Source organism: Nipponia nippon, unplaced genomic scaffold (genome assembly GCF_047370975.1).
Source record: "Nipponia nippon isolate SJK-2023a ecotype South Korea unplaced genomic scaffold, ASM4737097v1 scaffold_31, whole genome shotgun sequence".
Taxonomy (NCBI): domain Eukaryota; kingdom Metazoa; phylum Chordata; class Aves; order Pelecaniformes; family Threskiornithidae; genus Nipponia; species Nipponia nippon.
In genome coordinates this window covers 733,257-757,957 of record NW_028262349.1, presented here as the reverse complement: position 1 = coordinate 757,957, position 24,701 = coordinate 733,257, and the positions used below count along the sequence as shown (strand labels likewise).

Below are 24,701 nucleotides of genomic sequence, written 5' to 3'. Positions count from 1 at the left end.
CCCCTTCTGGTCCTGCGGAGCACTTGGGTTCAGATAAGGGCAATTAACTCCATGGAATTCCATTTATAAACGACTTCCGCTTGAAAAGAATCTCTAGCTATTTTAAACGTTGTCTTATCTGTGTTTTCTGAATGCAGAGGTGGTTGGGGGACGGTTTGCTTGCTTTTTTGGTGTTTTTATTTTTACCGAGTTTGGCATTTCGTGATGAGGTGTCAGTTAAGTACATCCTACTCGGGAGATTTCAGTTTCATTTTTGCATGGGAGTTGGTAACTCACAGGACACTAGGTAAATGGATCGTCAGATTGACTCACGATTGGCATCTGGTTTATTACCTGAATTTCAAATGTGCTTTTTTTGTTGTTGTTAAAGGAGGCAAACAAGTGATCTGTTGCAAAGTCTCGAGGCAGTGCTGAAGAAAAGGTTCCTTACTGTAACATTCAGTACAGGACGGAGACTTTCCTGATATCCTGCACCAATATACAAGCAATTTAGGTAATCTTTCCCTGTCCCTTCCTACGTCATTACACAACCATCATTCTCCATAAAATTGCAGGAATTTTGGCTTTTGAGTAGCCAGGGCAGTTACTAAGCCGCAGTACAAACCTGGACATGGGTCACGTTGCGGCATGTGTAACCCAGGCGATTCGGTGCTAGTCCGTTCGGAGACAGCGCGTCCAGTCAGCTGCGTGGCCGGGAGCGGTGCTCAGCCTTGCACTGTGGTGTCGGGACAGCAGTGAATTTACTGAGACAGAATTTCAGTCTCAGAGGTTCAGGCGGAGCGGGAGCAGCAGTCTCTGAACAGCTCTGATACGTGGGACATCTCGGAAGTGAATGCGGATGCACCCTGCATCGGAGACCCCCATAGAGATCGCAGGTGCAAGAACAGTCTTGTACCTTGTCCTCTTTGAAAAAGAGAAAAAAGAACTGTCTTCTGTCCTGCGGCCATTTGAAGATACGGCGTGGAAAGGACTGTATCTGTACTTTAGCTTTCCCCCTTCTTTCTGTCCGCTGTCACTATCCCTGGGGAAATGGGTTTATGGAAAGGGACAGAGCAAAGTTGGTGGAAAGCACCACAGTGCGGCTGCGCAACGCTGAACGTTTCAGGCTCACTAAGAAACCCTTATCTCGAGTGCCAGTGCCGAAGGTTTAGGTGGAGTGTTTGTGATGGAGGAGGAAATGGCTGGGCGCAGAGCTGCCTTCATGTGCCCCGCGGAGAGAGCTGTTATCCATAAGGAAAGGAGACGTATGTAACGTTATCATTTCAGGAACGGGCATGGCGGGAAGAGCTACTACGCTGTTAAATATTTGCAGGAGTTAGCAGAAGAAACACACTGGCTTCATTTGTAATGAAGTTGTGAAATACCTTTTAAAAGTAGTTCGTGTAATCCATTGTGTTTTCTCGGGAGCTTGCGGTGTTGTCAAGACTGGGGAAGCAAAGCCCTGCCTCTGAAGCCCGTAGCTAGAGGCTTTGTGAGCTGCTGATGTGGTTTCTTCTAACTCATTCACAGCACTTAACAAATGCGAACACCCTTCTCCTAGCTTAATAGATAGGGACTTAATTTATGCAGAGGGGAGTTGGCTCGTCAGCCAGACGTGACTGTTTCTTTTCCTCTGGAAGTCAGGGCAAGATGGGGTAAAATGGAGAATAATGCAAAGAGGAAAAAATGGAGTAAGACCGAGTCCGATTGTGCAATTGTCAGCGGCTTTACTGCATGAGTCTCTCTCCTGCTGACATCCCAGTGTTTGTGTGTACGCTGGGTATGCCTCTTATGTTGATGTTTTTAGATGTGTAACGTAGAGGAAGGATAAAATCAAGCTGGGAGGTGAGCAAGAGCAGAGAAAGGAAGGAATTGTACAAGTTCAGCCTGGGGCGAGGTGATATATCACCCACCACGGCTGCTGCTCCCGCCTGGCCTGGCCCTCACAGCACGTTCTCAGGTGCGCGGTTGGTTTTTCAGTGCTCCGAAGGACCAAGGTTTCTGTCGCTTCCTTTGCAATTCCGAGGTGAAATGCTGTGTGCCAAAGCCGCGCTGCTGAGCTGGGATAGCAGGGATTTATACTTGGAAGACTGTGATGCAAAACCAGACCTGCATTAACTTTCCACTGCTAGAACTGAGAGAAGGGTGTCCTGCCGTTCCGGCAGATCTGGGCCTTTCTCTTGCCTAAGAAGAAACTTCTACTGAGCTCAGATTTGTAGGTGGAGATGTTTCACCTGCTCTCCAGATTTGTTGGCACTGAAAACAGCTCTTCCGTCCAGCTTCCTTCTGGTAATTCTGACTCAGGCTTCCAGTAATGGAGGGTGTTTTTTTCTTTCTTTCTTTTTTTTTTTTAATTTTTATTTAAAAAAAGGAAATAATCGAAGTGTTTATGCTTAAGAACTTCCCATCTTTCACTTCTGCTGGTGGAGCATGGGTCTCTTTGTAAGCCTGGCACTCTTCGCAGGCTATAAATTTGAAGTAGTGCTGCTTCTGGAGTTGCTGATTACTTTGGATGCCATGAGCTGCTGGCTTGACCTTGCTCGCTGTCGGGAAATTCCAGTGTGATTTTGTTTGCATGGGGGCAGACAAAGGATCTCCTCGATTGTGCCTTCCCAGCTAGGAGTGTCTTGGGAGCTCTCCTAGCCGGCTGCGGTGCAGCGGGCTGGATGGTCCAAAGCCATCATTAACTCCGAGACAGCAGCTGGCGCCTGGAGGGAGCCGGCCAGCCCGTCCCGCAGCCCGGGCCCCGCCGTCGCTGGCCTGGCGGGGGTCTCGGTGCGGTTTGAGCCCCTGGGCCTCGTGGCTGGGCTCGGTAGCCGAGGTCCTGGGCTCTGCAAGAGTGAGGTGAGCCCGAGGGGCAGCGGGAAGCGTGCAGGCTCTGGTGGTCTCGGGCAAAGGATAGCGGCCCTTAACCTCGGGGCAGCTGGTAATGGGTGCTGACCCACGGGTTGTGTTCTGGTGCAGTTATCTAATTACTTTGAACAGTGGTTTTAATGCTAAAAACAAAATTGCAAAATCGTTAAGTAAATGCTTGCCTCAAGGGTAGTTTGTAAGAAGACGTAAAGTGTTGGTGCTCTGATTTAATGCTTGCTCCTTGCCCAGCGATGGCTTTTGGTTGCAATTTTGTTCAGTCTTTCCCATTGCCCCTGTTTGGATTTCCTCGGCTGTACTCCAGTCTCCCCTCCTGGTCCACAAAGTGATGCCGTTTCTCTTCCATTAGCAAATCCAGCCCAGAGCTCTCAGCTGGACTCACCAGTTCAGAGTAAAACACGCAATCCCACAGCGAGAGTCTACGCAGCTCCTTTTAACGAGGACCTGTCTTGTCGGGAACGGCAGAGCAGTTTTGTACAGAGCTCCCTGCGACACAAACGGGAGATCGGTGACTAGCGTAACCGCTCCAGCGCAGAGCACATCCAGTACTCCCGTAACAAACGTCGATCAGGTCTTGACAGGGGCTGCTGGCTTGTCAGAGTCTTTCGAAAGTGGTGGTGTTTGCACAGGTGATCCGTTAGTGCTAACAGGTCTGTGAAAGGACCTCGTGTTTAAAGGCAAAATGTGCCCTTTTGGGATGACCCGTCTTCGTGCTGTGTAGGCTGGCGGAAGGACTCCCGTCCTGCAGGTGTGGGAGGACGGGTGTCCCTGCAGGCTTTCCTCACGCGTGGGCACACGCACAAAATGTTCACGCTTCTTGCAGTGAACAGTATCTTTACTGTTGTCGTATTTTCATGCTTGCTGGGGTCGGAGGGTTAAGACTGCTTTCTCACCTGCACCCTTTCTCTTCCAGCTGTTCTCACCCAGCAGATCGTTCACTGGCTTAAACAGTTCGAATGACCACATTCCTGCTGTCCCCAACACCCCGCTCCTCATAAGCTACCAGGTGAGAACGATGGTTGGCTTCCCTAGGATGGGACACCAGGCTCTTAACTCGGTCACGTCGCAGTGTGGAGGGGAGCAGTTCTGACCGTTTTCCCTTCGGAGGGAGTGAGACAAGAAAATCGGCCAGAAATCAGTCGCTGCCCTTTCCCAGAAGTGTCTTATATGTCCCGTGGTGGAACCTCGCTATGTTAAAGAATGATTTGGGCTAAGCCAACACAATCTGTAGCGGCTGCTTTTCCTGGCGTTACGTGACTTTGCTGTGTGCTGCGGAGTACCAGGCTGAGTGTAAAGCTGGTCTGGGTCCTTTACTCGGCGCCAGGTTAGAGCACAGCTGGGCAGAGCTCAGGCTAGCCCACTGCCTCTCTGAGAAGTGACGTAAACATCTCTCCCTAATTTGGTGTGGACGAGGTGTTGAAAGTAGCTCGTAAAGCGCTCGCTGGGCCCCCAGGGTGGGCGAGAGCAGAGGGTGTTCTTTGTGTGGCTGTAGTCTAGAAATGAGATGCATTGTATTTGAAGGGCTTGTGAATTTGCACAGGGACGGTTTCAGTGGTGGTTTCTGGCACTGCGTAGCACCGCGTGTGTCCATAGTTCGATGAGAACATTAACGTTTGGTCAATGCTGTGTTTCTTTTCAGTCTCAGGCTCCTGCAGAGGAGGAGGATGAAGGTGAGGAGGAAGAAACGGAAGAGCTGGGACAAACGGAGACCTATGCAGAATACGTACCTTCAAAGTGTGAGTGTCTTGCCATCGCATGAGTATGGGAAGTTCTGTTTACGGCATTGTGGACCAACCTAATTAACTGCTCCCTCATTTTCCTGCAAGCAGCATATGGTGTTTGCTGTGGCACATCCCAAGCTTGTGATTTTTCTAGAAAAACGTTACCAGAGTACTGATCCTTTGTCGGTGCTACGCTAATTTAACAGAACGCTTTTCTGTTGCTTGCCTTTGGGGGTGGCATGACTTGCTTTTGGCAATCTGAATTTTCAATGGAACAAAAGAGTGAAGCGCAGGTGTCGGGCTTGTCTCTTCTGTTCCTGAGCAGAGGGCTGCAGACTATTAATATGAGGTCTGCAGTCCTTTTTGAGGTGTCCTGTGGGACAGGAGCTATCTTGAGCTATCTGTTCTCTGCATTGTCATTTAGCCAAGATTGGGAAGCACCACCCTGACCTCGTGGTTGAAACGAGCACGCTATCCAGCGTCCCCCCACCCGACATCACCTACAGCCTCTCCCTGCCGTGCTCCGTTGCCGACAAAGGGTCACTCTCTGCACTACAGCTGGAAGCAATCGTTTATGCCTGCCAGGTATGTGGCTCCGCCTTGCCCAGCTTGCATGTCTTACACTGGAAAGAAACTGCCTTTTGTACGGACAGATGTTCAAGTGTGTTTTAAAATAACCTGTAATATAAGTGATGAAACTTCAGAAGCTTTGGCGTACGGCATTTTAAATGCCTTCCAAAAGGACTATTTGAAGCCGGGGGCTTCTGTGGGGTCTGTTTCCCCAAGAGGCAAGAACTGTTGCCTTTTGTTGCAGAGGGGAGTGCTTTACATTTCGGGGGCCTGGGGGCCTTTCCCGTGAACTGCCACTTGTGAGCTTGGCCCTGACGCTTGACCATTTCTGCTGTCGTTTATCTGAGCAGGAAATGCGCTTGCATCAAAGCGATATGTGAAAGGGTTAAGTGGTGCTCACATGAAAGCTGTTAGCAAAGGCAAATCCAGTTTATTTCCAGTTCTGTTCCTGATTTTGCAGCAACATGAAGTTTTATTACCCAATGGGCAGCGAGCTGGGTTCCTCATTGGGGACGGTGCTGGAGTTGGAAAGGGCAGGACAGTTGCGGGCATCATCTTTGAAAATTATCTTAAGGGGAGGAAAAAAGCTCTGTGGTAAGTTGTTTGGTTTTTTTTTTTTTTCTCTTTTCCCGTAAGACCTTGGAGTTAGTTTGGATCTGGGAGTAAGGAATTCCTTAGTGCTGATGTTGGCTTTATAGTTGACTCATGCTGTGGCCTTTGGTAAGTCGTTTCCACCTCTTTGTGCCTGTTTGCTGTCTGTGAAATGGCAATATTTCCCCTGCAGCGGCAATGGAGAATGAGTCACTATGAAATAGCAGATTATGTGCTGCCTGGAGCGCAGTGTCCAGCCTATCCCCACTCTCTTTGAAGTCGGGGTATTCGTGGAGTTCCCAGGTGCAGACTCAAGCCCCTGGAGTGTGGGGTTCTCCTGCAGAATACACACGGCTTGTTGTAAGAGGCAGACTGGAGTCTGCTGTAGGATCTTGCGTCGAGGTGTGTGGGCAGTTGGAAATGTGACAGTTTTGCACACCTACTGTTGCTTTAGTCAGAGCTATTAATCACTGTGCGTGCTCTGACTATCTCCTTAGGAGGTAACCAGACCCACGTCTTGCTTTGCAGGTTCAGCGTCTCCAATGATCTCAGGTATGATGCTGAGAGAGACCTGAAGGACATCGAAGCCTCCCACATTCCTGTGCATGCTTTGAATAAGGTAGGGGAGAGAAGTTGTAACGCTGTTCTGGAAAATCAGCCTACGGTAGCAGTTAGATGGGTCCGCCTTAGCGTGTAAAGCAGCAGTCGCTTCTGCCTCCGCGTGGCTGGTGGCACAGGCAGTAGCAGACAGCAAGCTGCGTGCTGTTCTCTTCTCTCAGCGTGCTGTTCCCACTCTGGACTCTTGCTATTTTTATACGCTCTGCAGAGCTGCACTGTGAGCACAGAGCTGTTTCCTGCAGGGAGCGAGAAGTGTCTCCAGGCAAGTGCAAAGTGCAGCAGACCTGAACCTTTCTCGCCATTCCTGAAGAGTCCTGCAGAAGGAACAGCCCCTGTTAGATGGGGCCGTGCTCTGCCCTCCTGGGCTAACATTTCCCAGCGCTGGTTTCATGGAACCGCTTTCCAGAGCATGCGAGTAAGGGAGCACATAAAAATGCACAGATGGGTGCCTGGCAGGGGGCTGCAGGCGCACGGTGCCATGGCTGAGCACGTGGACGTTTCCCTCCAGCTGAGCGACTCAGAGAATTTTCAGGCTTTCTTCCAGTTACTCAGTGATGGGGATGAAGTGTTTCTCAAAAGAAACGACCAGCAGTTGTGTAGTGGCTAGTCACAGGGTTCTTCGTAGCCTGTGCCTTGGTCTCGTCTCGTGCATCAGCCTTGTCCGGGCTTGTGTTTGCCACGCTGCTGGCCCGTTCGCTGAAACGCTCTCCTCTGGTTTTTAATGGTGTTGAACAACCAGCTCTTATGAAGTCAATGGAAACCACATGTGTTCGACACCTCTGAATGCGCTCTATTAAGAGGCTGAAAGGGATGTTTGTTTTCAGACCAAAAAGGCTTTAAATGGAACTTTCTTCAGATTGGGACTGTGGGTTTTTTCCCCTACCTTTTATTTCATTACAGGTGGGACCCATGACAGTAAGACAGGCAACAATCTCACCTGGTCAAAGAGAAAATTATTTTCTAGAAGTAATTAAAACAGATGGGAGGGTTCAGAACAACTAAACGTTCTAAACTGTTGCTTAAAAAAACGAAGCGACTTCAGTTGGCCAGAAAATGGAAGTCCTAGCGTGGTCTCCACATTTCACTGCGTGCATCCAGATGTGCTGACACATTGGCTAGTGGAACTTGTCCAGACATTTAGAGTCCCTGTCATCACCACATCTCAGTGCCAAATAGAAGTGCTAAGGACGTCAGCTACCAAGTCTTTTGTCTGTTCTGCTATCAGATCGGGTTTTGTTCTTGGAGGCAGGAGCATGTGTCCTGCACAGGCACAGCACGGTCGGCGGTACTGATGGTGGGCAAAGAATGGGCGCGGCGTACCGGGGACGAGCATCGGGAGTGTGTGTGCTCCTGTTCTTCCTTTCTGCAGATTAAATATGGTGACACAGCTACCTCAGAAGGAGTCCTCTTTGCCACTTATTCTGCGCTGATTGGTGAAAGCCAGGCAGGCGGACAGCACAGGACACGCTTAAAACAAATTTTGGACTGGTGCAGGGAAAATTTTGATGGAGTTGTATCCTTTTAAAAAACAAACAAACAAACAAACAACTGGAGAGAGAGAAGAATTGCATGCTTGCGATTGTACTTCACCAAGGAACAAAGAGCTTGGGGCCATCTGAAGTCACTGGGAGCAGCTGTGCCGAGCAGCCTGGTGCCTGCGGTAGATATTTAAATGCTGTAAACACATGCATCCCCCCACGCTCCTCTCCTCCTCCTTCGGCTGCAGCGTTAATGGGAGGAGGGGAAGAACGCAGCCGGGATTAACCTTTTCAGCATTCTTCTCCCTCAGCAATGCAAGAGAAAACACACCTTGGAGGTGACGGGAGAGGGGGGGGAATGACTTCGGGCTCTGAGGAGCAGAGGACGAGGCAAAACCAACAGATTTCAGGCAGCGTGGGGAAGGAGTCAGTCCTGTTGATACTGGGACTGGGTGTTCAGTTGGCTGGAGGAGGCTGGGTGGTATTTTCTGTCTGCTCCCATCCTCGTGATGAAAATAGATCCGTTCTCCTTAACTGACATTCCCCTCAGATTGTGTTTGATGAATGCCACAAAGCCAAAAATGCCAGCTCTACTAAAATGGGCAAAGCAGTGCTGGACCTTCAGAACAAACTGCCTCGCGCGAGGGTTGTTTATGCCAGTGCCACAGGTAAGCTTCTCTCGGCATTGTGTGGGCGCCATGCCTAAAATGGTCGCCAGTCACCTCTGTGATCCGAAGGATGCCCTGGAGACGCGAGCACATACGCTGAGAGCACACGCTCGTGCAAGAAGAGGTGAATGGTACTGCAGTGCTAGAGGGGAGCCTGGGGTGCTAGGGTCCACCCCGAGCCCCGTCACTGCCCATTATTCGTGACTTTTTGGCAAGTCAGACTAATTTCTCTCCAGTTTCACTTGTTCCTGGCTTGTTCAGCTGTATGATGATGCTTGCCCCCGCAGCGTATGGAGGGAAGTGTTTGGAAAGGTCCTTGGGTCTCCTGAGGCATGATGGCAAATGACCGTCCTCTTAAGAGTTCACCGTACTTGAGTCAAGACTAGTCACATCTTCTGTGGTTTTGCTAACAGCGAATTCTGTTCAAACAGGTGCCTCTGAGCCAAAAAACATGATTTACATGAGCCGCCTGGGGATCTGGGGGGAGGGCACCCCTTTCAGAGCGTTCGATGAGTTCCTGCATGCCATCGAAAAGAGGTGAGTCACGTCCAGCATCCCTTTCCATGTGACTTACGTGTTGTGGCAGCCTTTGTTTGGGAAGTGGGTGCAGTGCTGAGGACGGTGTCTGGGGACCGCTTGAGCCAGGACGGGTGGTGGTTCTGCAGAGGCACCTACCTGGTGCTGCCCTGTGGCAGAGGAAGGGGTTTCACCGCTGTCTTCCTCTCCCAGGGGAGTCGGTGCAATGGAGATCGTGGCAATGGACATGAAGGTCAGTGGAATGTACATTGCCAGGCAGCTCAGTTTCACTGGAGTGACCTTCAGAATCGAGGAGATCCCACTGGATCAGCAGTACAAGATTGTCTACGACAAGGCAGCGAAGCTGGTGAGCTGGTCCCACTGCAGCAGGGAGACTGATGCTTAATTGCGCTTTGGGGACGGCCACTTGTTATGTGGGAGGGTTTGGGGATCCTAAACCTGGCCATGACCACAGACCTTCTTTATAAGAAAGAAAAGGGTACACTTGCTCAGCTTACGTAAAAAATCATCTTCTGTTTTTTTGCTCCTATTTAAATGTTCCATATTTGCAAACCAGAGCTTGTAACTTTGTGCTAGCGCAGAAAGGAGAGAATGACCAGACTGTTCGTTCAGCCTAACACAGCGACATAAATACTGACGTTAAATCAGATTATCAAACCCCAGACTGTTCTCATAACCTCCTGCACGGCAGTGATGAAAAAGAAAACTAAGATATTAACTCAGCCTTTCTCGGTATTGTCTGCAGTGGGCAGAGGCCTTGATGGTGTTCCAGCAGGCAGCCGACCGGATCGGCTTGGAGTCTCGGAAATCCTTGTGGGGTCAGTTCTGGTCAGCTCACCAGCGCTTCTTCAAGTATCTCTGCATTGCTGCTAAAGTCCGGCGACTCGTTGAGCTTGCCAAGGAAGAGCTGGCGAAGGATAAGGTGTGGTATCAGAGCCTCGCTGCAGTGTAACAGCCGTCAGTCTTACAAGTGATTTTTTGTAGTCTGCAACCGAAGGGAGTTAATTATTGTTCAGCTTGACTTGAAAGTAATTTCAAACCTCTTTAAGGATGAATTTCTCTCCAGGTTAACCAGAATGAAGTGCAGTGTTCAGGTTTCTGAGAACATTCATGGTAAATTATACTGGGGAGTTAACATGGTCTCGTCTTCTGAGGTGTCACCCGCTGCTCATCTATGGTAGATGTGGGCAAGCTGATCTGAAACAGCATTTTGGGTCATGTTCAAGCTAGAAGAGGTACCAGATCCTTCACCTTGAGCACAGCCCTGTCCTTTCATCCAGCTGGATGCAATTTGGAAATTTTGGACAGAAACTACCTAGCGAAGTCGGTTAGCTTCTGTAATCAGAGTCATCCTCTCTGTGGTGTGAGCAGATGTATGGTTTTGGATGCTGAAAGATTTGAGATGGTTCTCGATCAGGAGCTCTGCTGCAGGCCCAAGACATATTTGGGACAGGGTCCAAGGGAAACGTGCCTGGGACTGTGAAATGCAACCTCTTGCACCTGTAGCTGTTTGCCCTGACGCCGGCTGCGGTACGCCCTCCCTGACGCCTTGCTGTGCCGTCCCTTGTGTTTCCCTGCAGTGCATCGTCATCGGCCTGCAGTCCACTGGGGAGGCTCGCACCAGAGAAGTCCTGGATGAGAACGATGGGCATCTGAATTGTTTTGTCTCTGCTGCAGAGTGAGTTAAAAATCCCTGTTTTTCTGCTGGGGGGATGCATGGGAGGCTGGAGGCGTGCTAGGCAAAGCCCTGCCCTGGGGCCACTCATCACTTGCAGTTCTTGAAACGCAGTCTCCTAACGCCTCGCCCTGTGCAGGCTGTAAATGGAGAGGACGCTTAGCTGGGTCCTTGGGGCACTGTTTCTTCAGCGTGACTTTACGAGCTAGACCCTGGACTTTGAAGTTTCCTGTGGTCCAAACTTGCATGAACAGCCTGATCCGAGACTCTACACACTGAAAGGAATTGGCAGGTGTAGGAGAGCCAGAAATGTGAGCTCAGATGTGGTTTGTGGGGTCTGACTTTGGAAAACAGGGCTGTTGACAATGAAGAAGCAAGCAAGAGAATCTCATGTAATGGCAGAGAGGCTGGGATGATAATGTGAGGCGGCATCGCTGGAGTAGTGAGAGGCAGGAGTGATCCAAGGAGTTTAGATTCACCAGTGCTGGCTCTCAGCACACATAGCAGGCAGGATACGTTGTTCGACGGCTGGGCTTCTGCATGCCCTGGTTGTGTCGCCTGTGTTCTAGCGAAAGGGCGAGTTGGTTGCGCCTGAAGCGAAGCCAGCAGCAGGACTCCTGCTACCCTTTCAGCAGGCTTATGCTCCCCCGCGTTTCTGCAGCTTTCAAAATACCAGCCCGTCCCATGAACGCGGCTACTCCTGCACGATGGGTGATGAAAACCTGGGACGTTGGGTTGAGCTGCGCTTCCTCTGTTCCGCAGGTGATAGGGCTGTTACTGTTTTCTTTTGAAGTGACTTTTGATGCAGGTGAAAGCAATGAGAGATGCCAGAGCCAGTATGTGTCCGGTTTAGGCAAAGCTTTCCTCCCTTATTCACGGAGGGGTTGTGTTGGTCTGTGTCACTCTGCTGCCTCCAGTCCATTCCTGAAAAACAAATACCAGTTTGGTGACAGTGCGCAAGGCAAGTCTGACAGCTGCTTGGGTTGATTTCGTCTCTTGGATTGTTTTTCATGTCACAGAATTCAGAGGGATTGAGTCTGGAGGACTGCGTGGTCCCTCTGAGCCGTGCTCAGCTGTCAAAGGAGGAAGGGTCTGTTAGTGATCACGCACACGGCTCGACTCTGTCCCCGGTTCTAGGGGCAAGAGCTCTTTGCTCAGCAGCACTGGCCAGATAACTGAGTGTCTCCTGGCATCTGCTGAGCCTCCAGCTGCGGCGTCCTGGTTTTACAGCACTTCAGGGGATTTCTTGAGGGAAGTGTGCTGGGAAGAAGCAGTTGTTCAAAAGATGCCGAGAAACGGGGTTAAAAATAAACGGATTGTTCAGTGAGTGAATACCAGCCCAACCCTTTGTTTGCAGGGAAGGCCGGGAATGCAAGTGTCGGGAAAATGAGCAAGGTTTCATGGCAGGGAGGCTCCAGGCCTGAGAGCGAGTCTGCGTTCTGAGCCCAGGCTCGCCCCAGGACAAAAGGGCTCTCCTGGTGCCTGTGACTGCAGTCGCTCGACAGCCCGCCCGGGGCTCTGCCCCGTCGGGGAGCGGTGCTGCCTCCGCTCCTTCAGCCCCTCACACCAAGGGTCTTAGAGCTCCCTCCCTGCTTCCCGAGACTCCCTTTTTCTCACACGGGCGAGTTGTCATGTCCATACCTCTCAGCTGTTGCTTTCAACGTTTGGTTTTTTCCAACCAGGGCTCATTCAGCACTGCCTTCTCATTGCACGGGGGGTTCATCCCCACCCAACATGATCAGCATTTAAGCATTTGCTCTTTCATTTGCAGAACAGCCCACAGAAACATATGTTTTCCACCTCTTATGATTTTTTTCCATTCACCTGAAACCACTACGTATCCGTGTTTTGTCACTTTTCTCTGTTTCATGGGCAAGCAGGCCCACGTCCAGTTACTCAGAGGACTTGGTGGAGCACATTTGTTGGACAGACTGGCGGTGGTCTCTGCTGTCAGAGCCTGGAGAGGGGCCGGGACACTGGGACTTACTGGATTTTTCAGTAGTGATGTAACAGCTTCCCAGTATAGTGTTTCCCATTTTAAAACTCCCTCTTAGTTGCTATATAAAGGTCTTGCAACTTCGGCGTGCCACGTGGTCTGTTGCAGTGTCCCCTGGAACGGCCCCGCTCCCTCCGCCAGCAGGGAGGCCACGGCAGAGAGCGTTTTCCCGGCGTTGCAGTGCTTTGCATCCCTCGGCACGCCCGTTTCACGGCTGAGGATCTGCTGGCGCAGCCCACGCTCCCGTGGCAGAGCCCTTTGGCGAGAGGCGCTCAGTCTGAGTCGCTGCTGTTCTGGCGAGCCGCGCCGTACCAGGGGCTGGCTGACCACGCGCTAGTAGTTGTGGTGCAGGATTTACCCCTCTTTCATGAACTGTGGTGCTATCTCAAATACACATTGCTACATGATAACCGGCAGATGTTCCTATTCCTGGTAGCTAGAATAAATTTTGCATCTTACTTTCAGAGGCGTCTTTCTATCACTAATTCAGAAGCACTTTCCTTCAACCAAAAGAAAGAGAGAAAAAGGAACTGGCATTAAAAGAAAACGTAAGAGCACACTCCACTGCCCAGCATCTGACCTCCTGCCTTGCTGCTTCACCCCAGCCACTCAGCTTTTTCTTTTTCTTCTTCCCTTTTCCCTACTTCATGCTTTTTGCTACTCTGCCCTGGTTTCAGTTTGCCCTCCCGCACATCTCCCATCACTCCCTCTCATCTGGAGGACGGCAGCTCTAGGTCATTCACCCCTTCCTCCCTCTAACCCACTTCCCTGCCACAGTGTAGGTCCTCGCCTCCGCCACTTGCCCAGTAGCTGTGCCCCTTTCCCTCAGCCGCTTCTTGCCTGGACTGGGGGGCAGATTGCACAAGAGTCCTGGCTGCATGTCTGAAGCCCCTTGCAGCAAGGGGGGGTTCTCCCCTGCCCCTTCCTTATAGCATGGCAGGTGTCCTGGGGGGAAGAAATCAGTTCCCTGCCAAATTATTGGCTGCGGCTGCAGGTAAGAAGAGTTTGGGGATTTCTCCGGTGGGATGTGGGAAAGGGGGAAGAGGGGGACAGCAGCACTGGCAGAGTGTGGAGGTTATCCGGAGTGGCTGCTGTTGCAGAGCAGCCTGTGCAAGCTGGTGCGTGAACCCTCTCACGTAGCAGGGGCATGTCTTACTGTGCTTGGAAGTAAACAGCGTCCCGAAACACTGGCACCTTCCTGTGTCCTGCACATTCCTCTGGAGGCAGTCACGCCTGCAGGCTCCTTCCCCGAGGAGTTAGCACTGCTTAGAGCCGGCCGCGTGTTCATCCTGACGTGTGCAACCAGCTTCAGCCCTGATAAAGATTGCCTTGTTCTTCCTTTCTCTCTCTTCCTTTCCCTTTCTCTCTCTCCCTCCCCTTCTCTCCCTCCCTTCCTAACTGCCCCCCACCCCACCCAAGAGGCTCTGTCTTTCCAAGATCAGCCTTTCATTTGGGGCAATCTCACCTGTTTTGTGATTTCTCCTCCTCCTCTCTCTGAGCTGGCACTTGCTGTTCTGCATTGATGCACGAGGCTGGGACTCTCCCTTGACACCCCTCACTCTCCCTTGCAGGGAAGCAGAGGGGCCGCTGTGCCAAGGCTCTGAAGGGCGTCTGTGACCCCGCGGGTGTGATCAAGATCAGCGACGACAGCAGCACCGACTCCGACATGGGGCTCGAAAGTGACTTCAACTCCTCCCCAGAGTCCGTGTTTGAGACGGACGATGTCATCTTCGTTGAGCACACCTACAACGGCTTCGCAGCCGAGGACAGAAGTAAGCAGAGCAGCAGCACAGGGTTAGCTCCTTCCTCCCTGAGGGGGAGCTGGGGACCGGAGTCACTTCGTTCTGTAGAGCATGGCACCCAGTGCACGGGAACGCAGCTGGAGCAGCCACCCACCCCAGTGCCCTGCGAGCACGGACAGCGGCAGATCAGACGTGACGCTTTGGGGGGGTCTGGCTAAGGGGGCTGCAGAGTCGGTGAGCTGATGTGAGGAGACTCTCTAGGTGTCGTCTTGGAATGGTGAAGCTCCTTCTGTGCTTGGAACAGCCTTATGATCTTGACTAGATTTTATCCTGTGGTGGTCAAACTTGGGCTCGTGAGGTTGATTCGCCTTAACCTGCTGTGATCAGTGAGCAGGAAGAATTCGCCCTGCGTGCTCCTTTCCCCACCAAAACAGGGGGAAGCACAGAGGGAATTCACTCCATGCCCAGCAGCATTTATTGCAAGTCAAGGCGTCTTTGCCGGCTCATCAGATAGTGCCCCCAGAAGCCCTTTGGGACAACTTTCCCCCCCCCCTCTGATTGCAATTACCAGGTAACTCTAAACTTTTGCGTTTTACATTGCAGGTAATTCTCACATGCTGCCTCCCCAGAAAGAGACGCATGTCCTGAGAGAACTAGAACACGTGGAAAAGATGAAGCAGGACCTCCTAGCAAAAGTAAAAGCACTGGGCAAAGAGCTACCTCTCAATACCTTGGATGAACTCATCAATCACTTTGGGGGCCCGGAGCATGTGGCTGAGGTACTCCTCACGGTCTAGAGTGTATTTCGGTGGCACTGGGTGACAGGAAAAGGGGCCAGCAAAGGAGGTTCCTGCTGGGAGAGGGCTTCCTCTCCTTCCTTGCACTCTGAAAAAGCCGTTGAGAATTGACTTTCTAAATTGACTTGCTGCGCCGTGCAGGTCTCTCCCCTCTGCTAACAGCCTCTCCCTCTCCTGTGCGGTGTGCAGATGACGGGGCGCAAGGGCCGGGTGGTTTGCAGACCTGACGGCTCCGTCATGTTCGAGTCTCGTGCAGAGCAAGGCCTCTCGATAGACCATGTCAACCTGAAGGAGAAGGAGCGTTTTATGAAAGGGGAAAAGGTGAGTTAGGTTCGAGCTAAGGAAACCTCCAAACATCTGCACGGGAGCGAGTACGCTGAGAGGGGAAGGGAAAGCAGGGTGCCTCTGGATGCTTGTGCCTTGCCAGCCTCAGGCCAACAAGGCTCTGCAGCTTTCTGTCTGTTTGACCTGCTGGAAGGTGACGAGGAGCCCTGGGTCCCTTCGCGGGCTGGGGCTACCGCTGCGCTTTGGGCTGTTTCTTGAAGCGGTTTTGCAGATGTCCAGGAACCTCGCTCTCTTTTCTCACTTGTTGTCTCTCTCCCTTAGCTTGTAGCAATAATCTCCGAGGCCTCCAGCTCAGGTATCTCTCTCCAAGCAGACAGACGGGTGAAAAACCAGAAGCGCCGGGTCCACATGACGCTGGAGTTGCCCTGGAGCGCAGACCGGGCCATACAGCAGTTCGGTGAGGGCTGGGTGTTCCTGGTCGCTGTCCCCTTCCCCTGAGCCTGGTTCAGACCACGAAGCCTTGGGCAGCCCTGGGAAGGCAAGGCGTGCGTGGCCGCCGAGCCAGGCTTGTGCCACAGCTGGGGCGGGTGTATTTAGCTTTCTGAGATAGGGCGCCTTGCAGACCACGGTGCTCCTGTGTTTTGCCAGGATGGAAAGGCAGACACAAAGCGGTTGTGACTGATTTATCTTGTGGGAAAGGTTTGCGTTGACTTCAGGAGTGATTTGCAGTGTGGGAAGGGGGAACCCTCCCGTACGTGTTAGCAATGTGTCCTCAGGAAACATGCCGGCAGTGCCTGGGGATTCCTGTTCCACCCTGGGGAGGCTCTGCAGGGTGGGGAGGGACGGTTCCTCAGTACGTGAGCAGAAAAGAAATAATGCACATCCTAGCTCAAACTGGGGAGTCGCTCCTCAGCCCCAGAGGGTCAGGGCTATAAACTCAACTCTGCCAAGGTCTCAGCAGCACCAGGGTGATGAATGCAACTGTGCCTCTGTCCTTTTCCCCCAAAGAGAGGTCTCCTTTGAAAACCAGCAAGACACAGAAAGTTGTTTTGGCTCTCCCACCTCTTGCTCAGCTTCCCTTCCCGTACCAGCCGGCCGGTACCAACCTCTCCTTTCACTTCTGTTCTCATATCCCTGTAGGTCGAACGCACCGATCGAACCAGGTTTCTGCTCCAGAGTATGTCTTCCTTATCTCTGAGCTGGCAGGGGAGAGGAGGTTTGCATCCATCGTGGCAAAACGTCTGGAGAGCCTAGTGAGTGCCCTGCAGCAAAGAGATTAATGTGTCAGTTCCAATCCCCTCTGACGAGCTTCCATTTCGGTGCTCCCACCAGCGTGGCCAGTGTAATTAGTACGGGGGATTGCATCACCCCTGACTGAAGGCATTGCAGTTGAGGAACGCGGGTGGCTTTTAGCAGCCTGGGATTTGGGAAAGGAAGTGAAGAAGAATATGTAACCAAGGCATCAGGAGGAATTTCAGGGAAGCAGAACCCAATTCCAGATGCTGGAATTCCCCCACTGTTACCAGAGCATAAACCCATCTGTTTCCGGAAAGCTGATGAAGTAATTGATGGAATAATTAATTTGTCTCTGTTTCATTTTTCTTCACTTCTGATAAATCCCCAAATACTTTGGTAAAGTCTCAATATTCCAGAGGAACACTGCCTCCCCACAGCACGTTCTTATCCTGGCCTCTTCTGAGACCTGGCTTTGGCCATCCTTCCCTGCTGTTTTACAACAGCTAAAAGTAAGGGCTTTTTGCTTGTCTGCCTTCCTAGGGTGCCTTAACTCACGGAGACCGACGGGCCACGGAATCCCGAGACCTCAGCAAGTACAACTTTGAGAATAAGGTAACTTGCGGCTGTTCTCGGGGGAGCTCAGCCAAGGAGGGGTTGATGTAGTTCGCAAGTGCCTTCAGCGGGAGGCAGAGCCAGGAAGATCATTGCTGGCATCTACAGGCAGGATCGGGCCTAGCACCCAGCTCCCCGCCTGTAGCCTCACGTACCGCGTGCAGAACGGAGCTAATAATCAGCTAATAATCAGCTAATAATCAGTTAATAATCAGTTAATAATCAGTTAATAAATAATCAGCATTGTGTATCTGAGCACTGCGCTGGCAAGAGGCTCGTGGTCCCACGGGGGAGCCGGGAAGGGCGCTTGGGCCTCTGCCCCCAAGGGAGCTGGTGCCAGCACCGGGGTGCGGACGTGCAGGGTCCTGTACTCTGGTCCCCAGGGACAGAGGAGCCCCTGGCACGTGGCTTCCCCCTTGGCACAGCCACCAGGTCAGCGGCCTTTCCTGGAGGCGACGGCTTTCTCTGCAGTGCCGGCAGAAGTGTTGTGACACGCGCAGTCCACTGCTGGGCTGCCAGCGTAGGGTTGTCCCATGCGCGATTCCTGTCTCCTTTCACAGTACGGGGCTAAAGCACTAGACAGAGTTCTCTCCACTATCCTCAACCACACGGAGAACAGAGTTCCTGTGCCCAAGAGCTACGACAGAGGGGAGGCTGCGTTTTTCCATGGTAAGAACATTATCAGCTCTGGGGTTTCTTTGCACCTTGCTGGCCGGGTCAGTCTCTGGTTTGAGACGCTTGAAGAACCGAGCAGCAGGCTGGAGCAGCAGGTCAGAGGGAGGGAACAGTACCCCTGGCTTAGCCGCTCACTAGTGAGCAGGGCAGTTGGCCACCCAGGTGCATGTCGCCCTGCCAGAGGCGGGGGAAAACGGGTCTGGGACAAGCTTAGCTGGGAAATAATGGGCACAGCTGGAGGGGAAGCAGCCCTGCAGGACTACTGAGGAGAAGCTTAACCCTAAAATGCATAAGCTGTCTTCTGCCCTTCCAGAAATGAAGCAAGGTCTCATCTCTGTGGGGATCTGCTGCAATCAGATGAAGTATGGCACTGTCGCGGTGGAGAAGGGTACGTGTCAAGCTTTTCCCGTCCAGCGTAGGGGAGCGGTGAAAGAGGCGGGGGTGTCACGGCTGTGCAGCCGGGGCAGGGTGTTTGCCTCCAGGGGAGGTCCTGCGGGGATTAGCCCGCCCTGCAGGTCACATTTCCCTGCAGCAGCCTGGAGGCTGACCCCAGCTAGAGGAACAGCCCTTGTGCATTAGTGCTGTGCTGCCGTCGGGAAGGGGCGTTGGGTGGCTTGTTGGGTGGCTCTCCTTGGGAGTGCGCTGGTGGGCTCCCTGCCCGGCCGTGCCATGTTCCCTGACCCGCCACGCTCTTGCAGACTGCTCCATCACCAAGTTCCTGAACCGCATCCTGGGTCTGGAGGTGGACAAGCAGAACATGCTCTTCCAGTATTTTTCTGACACCTTTGACTATCTGATTGAAAAGGACAAGAAGGAGGGCAAATACGACATGGGCATCCTAGGTATGGAGAAAGAGGGGTGGCCAGACCTCTCCCTACTGCACCCCTGAGTTCTCTGCTCCTCCCTGTGCTGACCGATGGCTGTTCCATGGCCATCTCAGGCACTGCGGTGTCCCCACACAGCACAGATCTTGAGACTCTTGCAGGGAGAGGAGGTGGTACGGGAAGATGGATCCTACAGCAGTCTTTTCTCCTTCTGCAGATTTAGCCCCAGGAGTGGATGAGATCTACGAGGAGAGCAAGGAGGTCTTCCTGACTCCTGGGCACCCGCAGGACGGGCAGGTCGTGTTTTATAAGGTAGGAAGCCTGTGCAGCTATCTCTGCAGTCCGGTCTTCTCCAGTGCTTCCCAGTCCGGGGCTGTGAGCTGCTGGGTCCCTCCCCCTGCCCTGTGGCTTTGTGTCATGTTTGTGTCACATCTGCCCTGGCCATGAGCAGGTGACTGATGTTGGGAGTTACAGAGAGGAGGCAAGGAGAGGCCCTGCCCTGCCCCAGGGGCTCGGGGCTGCCATAATCGTGAGGGCAGTCTGGCAGTGGCAGTTTCTAGGCTGCAGCAGCACCGAGTTTGTGTTGAGGGTGCGATTTGTGCGACAGACAATGATGCGCTTGTCCTGCGCTCTGAAGTTACAGAGTCCCTCTGTTTGTTCCTGTTTAGATCAGTGTCGACAGAGGCTTAAAGTGGGAGGAAGCTTATGAGAAGTCACTCAAACTGACAGGATCCTTCGATGGCTTCTACCTCTCCTACAAGGTGGGTCCCTGGGCACCTCAGCTTGGAGGATGACTCCAACGGGAGAAGGTCCACCATGGCTGTAAGAGGTCTATGCCTGACCTCTTGCTGGGGGCTGAGAGATGCCTCCAAGAACCTCCATCCTGGAAGGAAGGGGGTTAGTTTAGAGAAATACGGGCTTGGGGAGAGAGGCTGTGACTGTAACCATCAGCTCTGCCCCGACAGATGCGAGGCAGCAAACACACCTGTCTGCTGGCAGAGCAGAGCCGCGGGAAGAACTTCATCCTCTACAAGCCAAATATTGGGAAGCAAAGCCAGCCTGAGAGCCTGGACAGTCTGCAGAAGAAGTACCGGCGGGTAGGTGGGAGCTGCAGCCCTCCAGTGTGGGGAGAGGGAAAAGCCTTTCTCTGGGCGGGGGTGGCTTTGGAAGGACATTTGCTGTAACCCCTTCACAGCTCCTTGTAGCCCTGTTGTGGGCTGGGCAGAGAGAGATAGCGGCAGCACCTGGGTGCCCTGGCTCCCAGCCCTGGCTTTCAAGTGTCGGCTGCATGCTGGATGATGGAAGATCTCTAATGCTGCATGTGTCTTCTGCAGGTGCTGCCCGAGGAAGCCAAGGAGCACTGGGAGAGCAGTTACCACTTCTCCTTGAAGAAGTGTAACCATGCCGTCTGGTAAGGCATCTGCAGCCCCAGCCTGTCCTGCCCTCCCCAGGGCAGAGCTGGTGTCGGGGAGAGGGTCCCCGGCTGTGGCAGCGGGGCAGGACCGCGCCGGGGAGGCTGCGGGTGGGGGACCCTGCTCTGCCGTGGGAGCCTGTGCCGAGTCGGGCGGTTTTCTCCCATTTGACCTGAAGGAACAGGAGCTGCAAGCTGATCCAGGAGGGGAAGGAGTGCTTCCAGGGCATGCGCCTGCGTCACTACTACATGCTGTGCGGGGCCCTGCTGCGGGTCTGGAGCAAGATCGCCAGCATCATGGCAGACATCACCAACACCAGCTACCTGCAGATCGTCCGCCTCAAGACCAAGGAGAAGAAGAAACAAGTCGGTGGGTGAAGTGCTGGGAAGGGAAAGGGGAAGGGGAGCAGGACAACTTAGGAGAAGGAAGAAGGGGTCCAGCTGCCAGTGCCAAAATTCCCTTCCTAAGCAGGGCTGTGTCCCAGCCTGGAAGCACCCACTGCTTAGGTGACCCTGTGGGAAGGAGGGGAGCCGGGGCTCCCCTGACGTGTTTGGGCAGTGGGCAGAGGGTGTGAGCCCCCTCCATCCCCATGTGAAGCGGTGCCATTGCTGCCTGCTGCGAGCCTGCCATCGAGCTGCTTTTGCTCTGGTTGCAGTCCCGTCTCCCTGCTCCGCAGCCCAGCCGAGAGGCGAAGCAGGCTGGGAGGGTCCTTGAGGAATGGGTCCCAGTGCTGCTGCCCGCCCCTCTGTCGCCACAGTGCCCCATCCCTTCCTGAAGTGCCTTGGTGGCTGACGCACCTTCCTCCCCTAGGGATAAAGATCCCCGAGAGCTGTGTCCGTAAGGTGCTGGAGGAGCTGAAGCAGATGGACGAGAACGTGAAGCGAAAGCACAACCGACTCCTCCAGGCCCAGGAGCAGAGCCCGCAGTTCTCCCTGACGCTGCCCATCCTGCCCCAGTCCCTGGACCTCACGCAGACGGGGCCCGGCGTCCCCCTGCCCAGGCACTCCCTGCACCAGGACGAGATCCTGGATTTGACCTATGGCCCTCCCGGCAACAGCATTCCCGATGTGGTGATGAACCCCGAGCCCGGTGCGTTGCGCTTCCCCTCGGAGCCCATTCTCCAGCCACACCAGCAGCACAGATTACCCTTTGGCTTCAGCCACCCTTCTGCCTTCGAGAGCCCGGCCCCCGTCCTGGAGGGGAACATGCCTCTGAGCTCCTCGCTGCATGAACACCTGCCTCTGCCTCGCCCGGGACCCTTGCAGACGCTGCAGCAGCAGCAGCAGGAAGATTTTGTCCAACAGGATGGGAATATCAATTTTAGAGAGATCCTGGAGGACATGCTAAGGACGTTAAATGGGGCCCCCCAGGAGAACATGCTCCCCCAGGAGCGCCAGAGCGTGATCCAGTTCAGTAGGTCTTTCCCAGACTTCTGAAAGCCAGCTGGGCACGCCAGGCGATGCTCGGCTCTGTGGATCCACATCCTTTGGTGCAGAGGTGAGAGCTGGGGAGCCCCAGCTTTTCTACTGGTTTGGACTGACCCTTTTCTGTTTTTGAGGGAAGAAAAAAAACCTATAGTTCCTTAAAGCAAAGTTTATTTATATATATTATACAGTCAGGCATGTATAGATTTGTATGTAACATGCGCTTGGGGGGAGTTGAGTGCTGCCCAGTTCAGCTGATCTGGCCTGATGGCCTCTGCTGTGTTCGCGTCCTGCTCCAGGGCCAGTGCCCGTGCAGGACTGAGGAGAGACGCCCCCTCCTCTGTGCCCGTCCCCCTGCAGACTACTGACTTTCCAAGCTGGGTCGTGCCTTCCCCAGCCCTCCAGCCCAGAGAGCTGCTCCCCCCGAGCGCTGGCCGGCCAAACGGCTGCCGCTTTCCTCTTGGGCTGCCCCAGCCCTGCTGTGGGCCTCGAGGCTGCTCTGGAGGCTGGGTCTGAAGGCAGGGGTGGAGGGGAAGGGAACGCTGTCCCAGAGGAGTCGGGAGCACTGAGCTCAAGCGTCCTCCCTCTGTGCAGGGCTGAGCAGGCGTAGCTGAGAGAAGCAAAACTGACCGCGCCTGCTCTGCCCTCCCTGGGAAGGGACACCGGCACCTCTGGGGCTGCCCGAGCTCCGCGGGAGCGGGCAGGAGCTGGCTGCACCCGCGCCTCATCTGTCAGTGTCGTGGCAGAGCTTGCGAGTTTGTCAGAGCTCGGCCACGCTGGGACCATGGGGGGCTTCCCCGGAGCAGAGGGCCGTGTGTCGCACCAGCCTGTCCCGCACTTTAGCCTTGCAAGGTCGCCGTGGCTGGCCGTGCTTTGTCCGACTGCTTGCTGTCGCGCGGTGTCCTTTTCACCTGGCCGTCTCAGCAGCCCTGTTCTGCAGGGCTTGTCCTTGGCTGGGCCACGGACGCGGGCCCGGGTGCCTGGGTCTGGGCGACCCAGCCCTGCCCACCGCTGACCTCGGGGAGAGCTGCTCCCAGGCCCCAGAAGGGAAGAGTTCCCTGGTGAGCACCAGGGACGTGCAGTATCGCTGCTCGTGCTGCAAATTCAACCTCCGATACCAAAGAGCAAAGGTTCTGCTTTGCAAAGCACTGCCCCAGACAACCCACTGCCCCTTGGCCGGGAGCGGCTGGGCGAGCTGCCTTCTCCCCGGGACAGGGGCAGCCTCCAGCCACTCCTGTCCCCGTCCCTGCTCCAGCGGCACCTCACCTCGGCAGGTCCCGGGGAAACTCTGTTGTTTTCTCTCTTTAAGGAGCCTGGCGGGAAGCTGCCTGCTGGCAGGAATGCTCCAGGCCTGGCAGCTCCTCCGCAAGCCTCCCCTCTGCTGTGTTTCTTTTCTCTGCCTTGAGTCATCGAGGTATTTCCTAGAAGCGGCACCAGGATGTTTTCGGGGCAAGGATGCGAGACCTTCCCTGGCTGGCCCGGCCGTTCCTCGGAGAGGAGCCGGGGAAGGCGGTCCGGCCGGGAGAGGCCTCTGCTGGGGTCCCCCATGCCCTGACAGGTCAGTCTTGAGGGGGCTGGAGCTTTACAGTGCCTGGCTGAGTCCCCTCCTCCAGGCAGAGAGCCTTGACCCCGCCGTGTCCCACCCCAGGGCTCAGCGAGGGGCCGAGCACCCTGTTTGCCGTTGGGAAGTGCTTTGGGTCAGCGTCCGCAGCGTCCGCGCTCCTGCCGAGACAGGAGCTACCTTCCCTGACACGTTAAGACCGTGGACCTGCCCGCATGGGCTCATTTTGGAGGTTGCTCTGGTCCCTGCCCTTTGTTCTGGGGGCTTGGCCTTACCCCCCCCCCCTCCCCAGTGGCCTCTGCCTCCCGCCAGCCCACCTGGCCGGGGTCAGCCCTGCAGCCGGGGCCGCCGGGGCTGCGTTTTTACCGCGTTCAAGGAAAGCTCCTTACCTCAAAGTTAGCATCAAAGGCAGGGAGCCCCTGCGCGCCCCTGCCCCGGGACCCCGCTGCTGCCCCGAGAGGTTTGTGCTTTGCCCATGGCAGCCACGCTCCCCTCTCGCCGCAGGGCCCTCCAGTGCTCGCCGCTTTCTCGGGGTGCCACAACAGCCTTTTCCCAGTCCCGAGCAGAGCAAGGCTCTCCCCTTCCCCAGACCCTCCTCTATTTAAAATATGTCCCAGTCCACACCACTCGTGGAGAGGCCCCGACTTCGCCCCTGTCCTGGTTCGTTCGCTTGGCGCTTGCCGAGTTCTCGGCAAGGAGAGAAATGGACGCCGGGAAAACCCATGTCAGAGAGGCTTAAACTCAGGAATAACGAGGAGGAGTTCTCCCACTAGGCACCCTCCGCCAGCCCCTTCTCCGCCGTCACCCGGAGCCTGAGCTGGTGGCTTTGACGTTAATTTTAAAATTATGCAATTCTCCCTCCCTGGTCTCTGGAAAGACAGAGAGCACCTTCAAGGAAGCCCTTCCCTGCCCCGATCCTGTGTTTTTGTCAGGGTTAATAATATGTAACAATATCTTTTAACTAAATTATTATGCAGTTGTCCTACTGATTGTATGTATTTTTAAATGAGTCCCTTTTTTTCTTCCCTTACACCTTTTTGTTAGCACTTTTTAATCCGCTTGTTGTTTGCCTTTGTTTTTCTATGTGTATTTATAATTAATTGGGATGTATATATGTAAAGAGATTTTTTTAGAATATGTGCCTTTGACTAATAATTCATGAATTTTCTACTTGCCTCAGAAGGATAATTTTTCATTCTGCTCAGTAAAAATGGAAAGGAAGCCACCCACGGGATTTCTGTAAGTCCCAGCTCTCTGTCTGTCTGTCCAGAGGTGTAGACCTGCCCCAGGATCCCACCTGGGACTCGGATCAGGATAGGGGGGCCGAGGGCTGGGGTCCCGCGGGCAGCTGGAGTTTCTCTCCTGTGGCCCCAGCTCGGTGGCAGTTGAGGACTGCGGAGGGGGATCCTCCCTGGGGCCGGCACCGGCC

At 53.9% G+C, this 24,701-nt stretch overlaps 1 protein-coding gene across 2 annotated transcripts in view; it reads left to right on the top strand.

Moving 5' to 3' along the window:
* The window catches only part of SBNO2 (strawberry notch homolog 2), a 66,035-nt gene extending 41,538 nt beyond the window's left edge, over positions 1-24,497 (top strand). For both annotated transcript variants that reach the window (XM_087769581.1, XM_087769582.1), the window contains 27 exons: positions 3,764-3,856; positions 4,490-4,586; positions 4,996-5,156; positions 5,602-5,735; positions 6,261-6,351; positions 7,720-7,863; positions 8,379-8,496; positions 8,928-9,033; positions 9,226-9,379; positions 9,779-9,955; positions 10,614-10,711; positions 13,170-13,252; positions 14,276-14,476; positions 15,050-15,225; positions 15,433-15,564; positions 15,850-15,985; positions 16,669-16,781; positions 17,305-17,376; positions 17,937-18,045; positions 18,365-18,439; positions 18,750-18,893; positions 19,093-19,187; positions 19,544-19,636; positions 19,841-19,972; positions 20,210-20,286; positions 20,466-20,656; positions 21,098-24,497. In XM_087769581.1, coding sequence (XP_087625707.1) covers positions 3,764-3,856; positions 4,490-4,586; positions 4,996-5,156; positions 5,602-5,735; positions 6,261-6,351; positions 7,720-7,863; positions 8,379-8,496; positions 8,928-9,033; positions 9,226-9,379; positions 9,779-9,955; positions 10,614-10,711; positions 13,170-13,252; positions 14,276-14,476; positions 15,050-15,225; positions 15,433-15,564; positions 15,850-15,985; positions 16,669-16,781; positions 17,305-17,376; positions 17,937-18,045; positions 18,365-18,439; positions 18,750-18,893; positions 19,093-19,187; positions 19,544-19,636; positions 19,841-19,972; positions 20,210-20,286; positions 20,466-20,656; positions 21,098-21,723 — 3,828 coding nt within the window. In that variant the 3' untranslated portion in view covers positions 21,724-24,497. The remainder of the gene's footprint in view (positions 1-3,763; positions 3,857-4,489; positions 4,587-4,995; positions 5,157-5,601; positions 5,736-6,260; positions 6,352-7,719; positions 7,864-8,378; positions 8,497-8,927; positions 9,034-9,225; positions 9,380-9,778; positions 9,956-10,613; positions 10,712-13,169; positions 13,253-14,275; positions 14,477-15,049; positions 15,226-15,432; positions 15,565-15,849; positions 15,986-16,668; positions 16,782-17,304; positions 17,377-17,936; positions 18,046-18,364; positions 18,440-18,749; positions 18,894-19,092; positions 19,188-19,543; positions 19,637-19,840; positions 19,973-20,209; positions 20,287-20,465; positions 20,657-21,097) is intronic.
* The last annotated feature ends 204 nt before the right edge of the window (positions 24,498-24,701 follow it).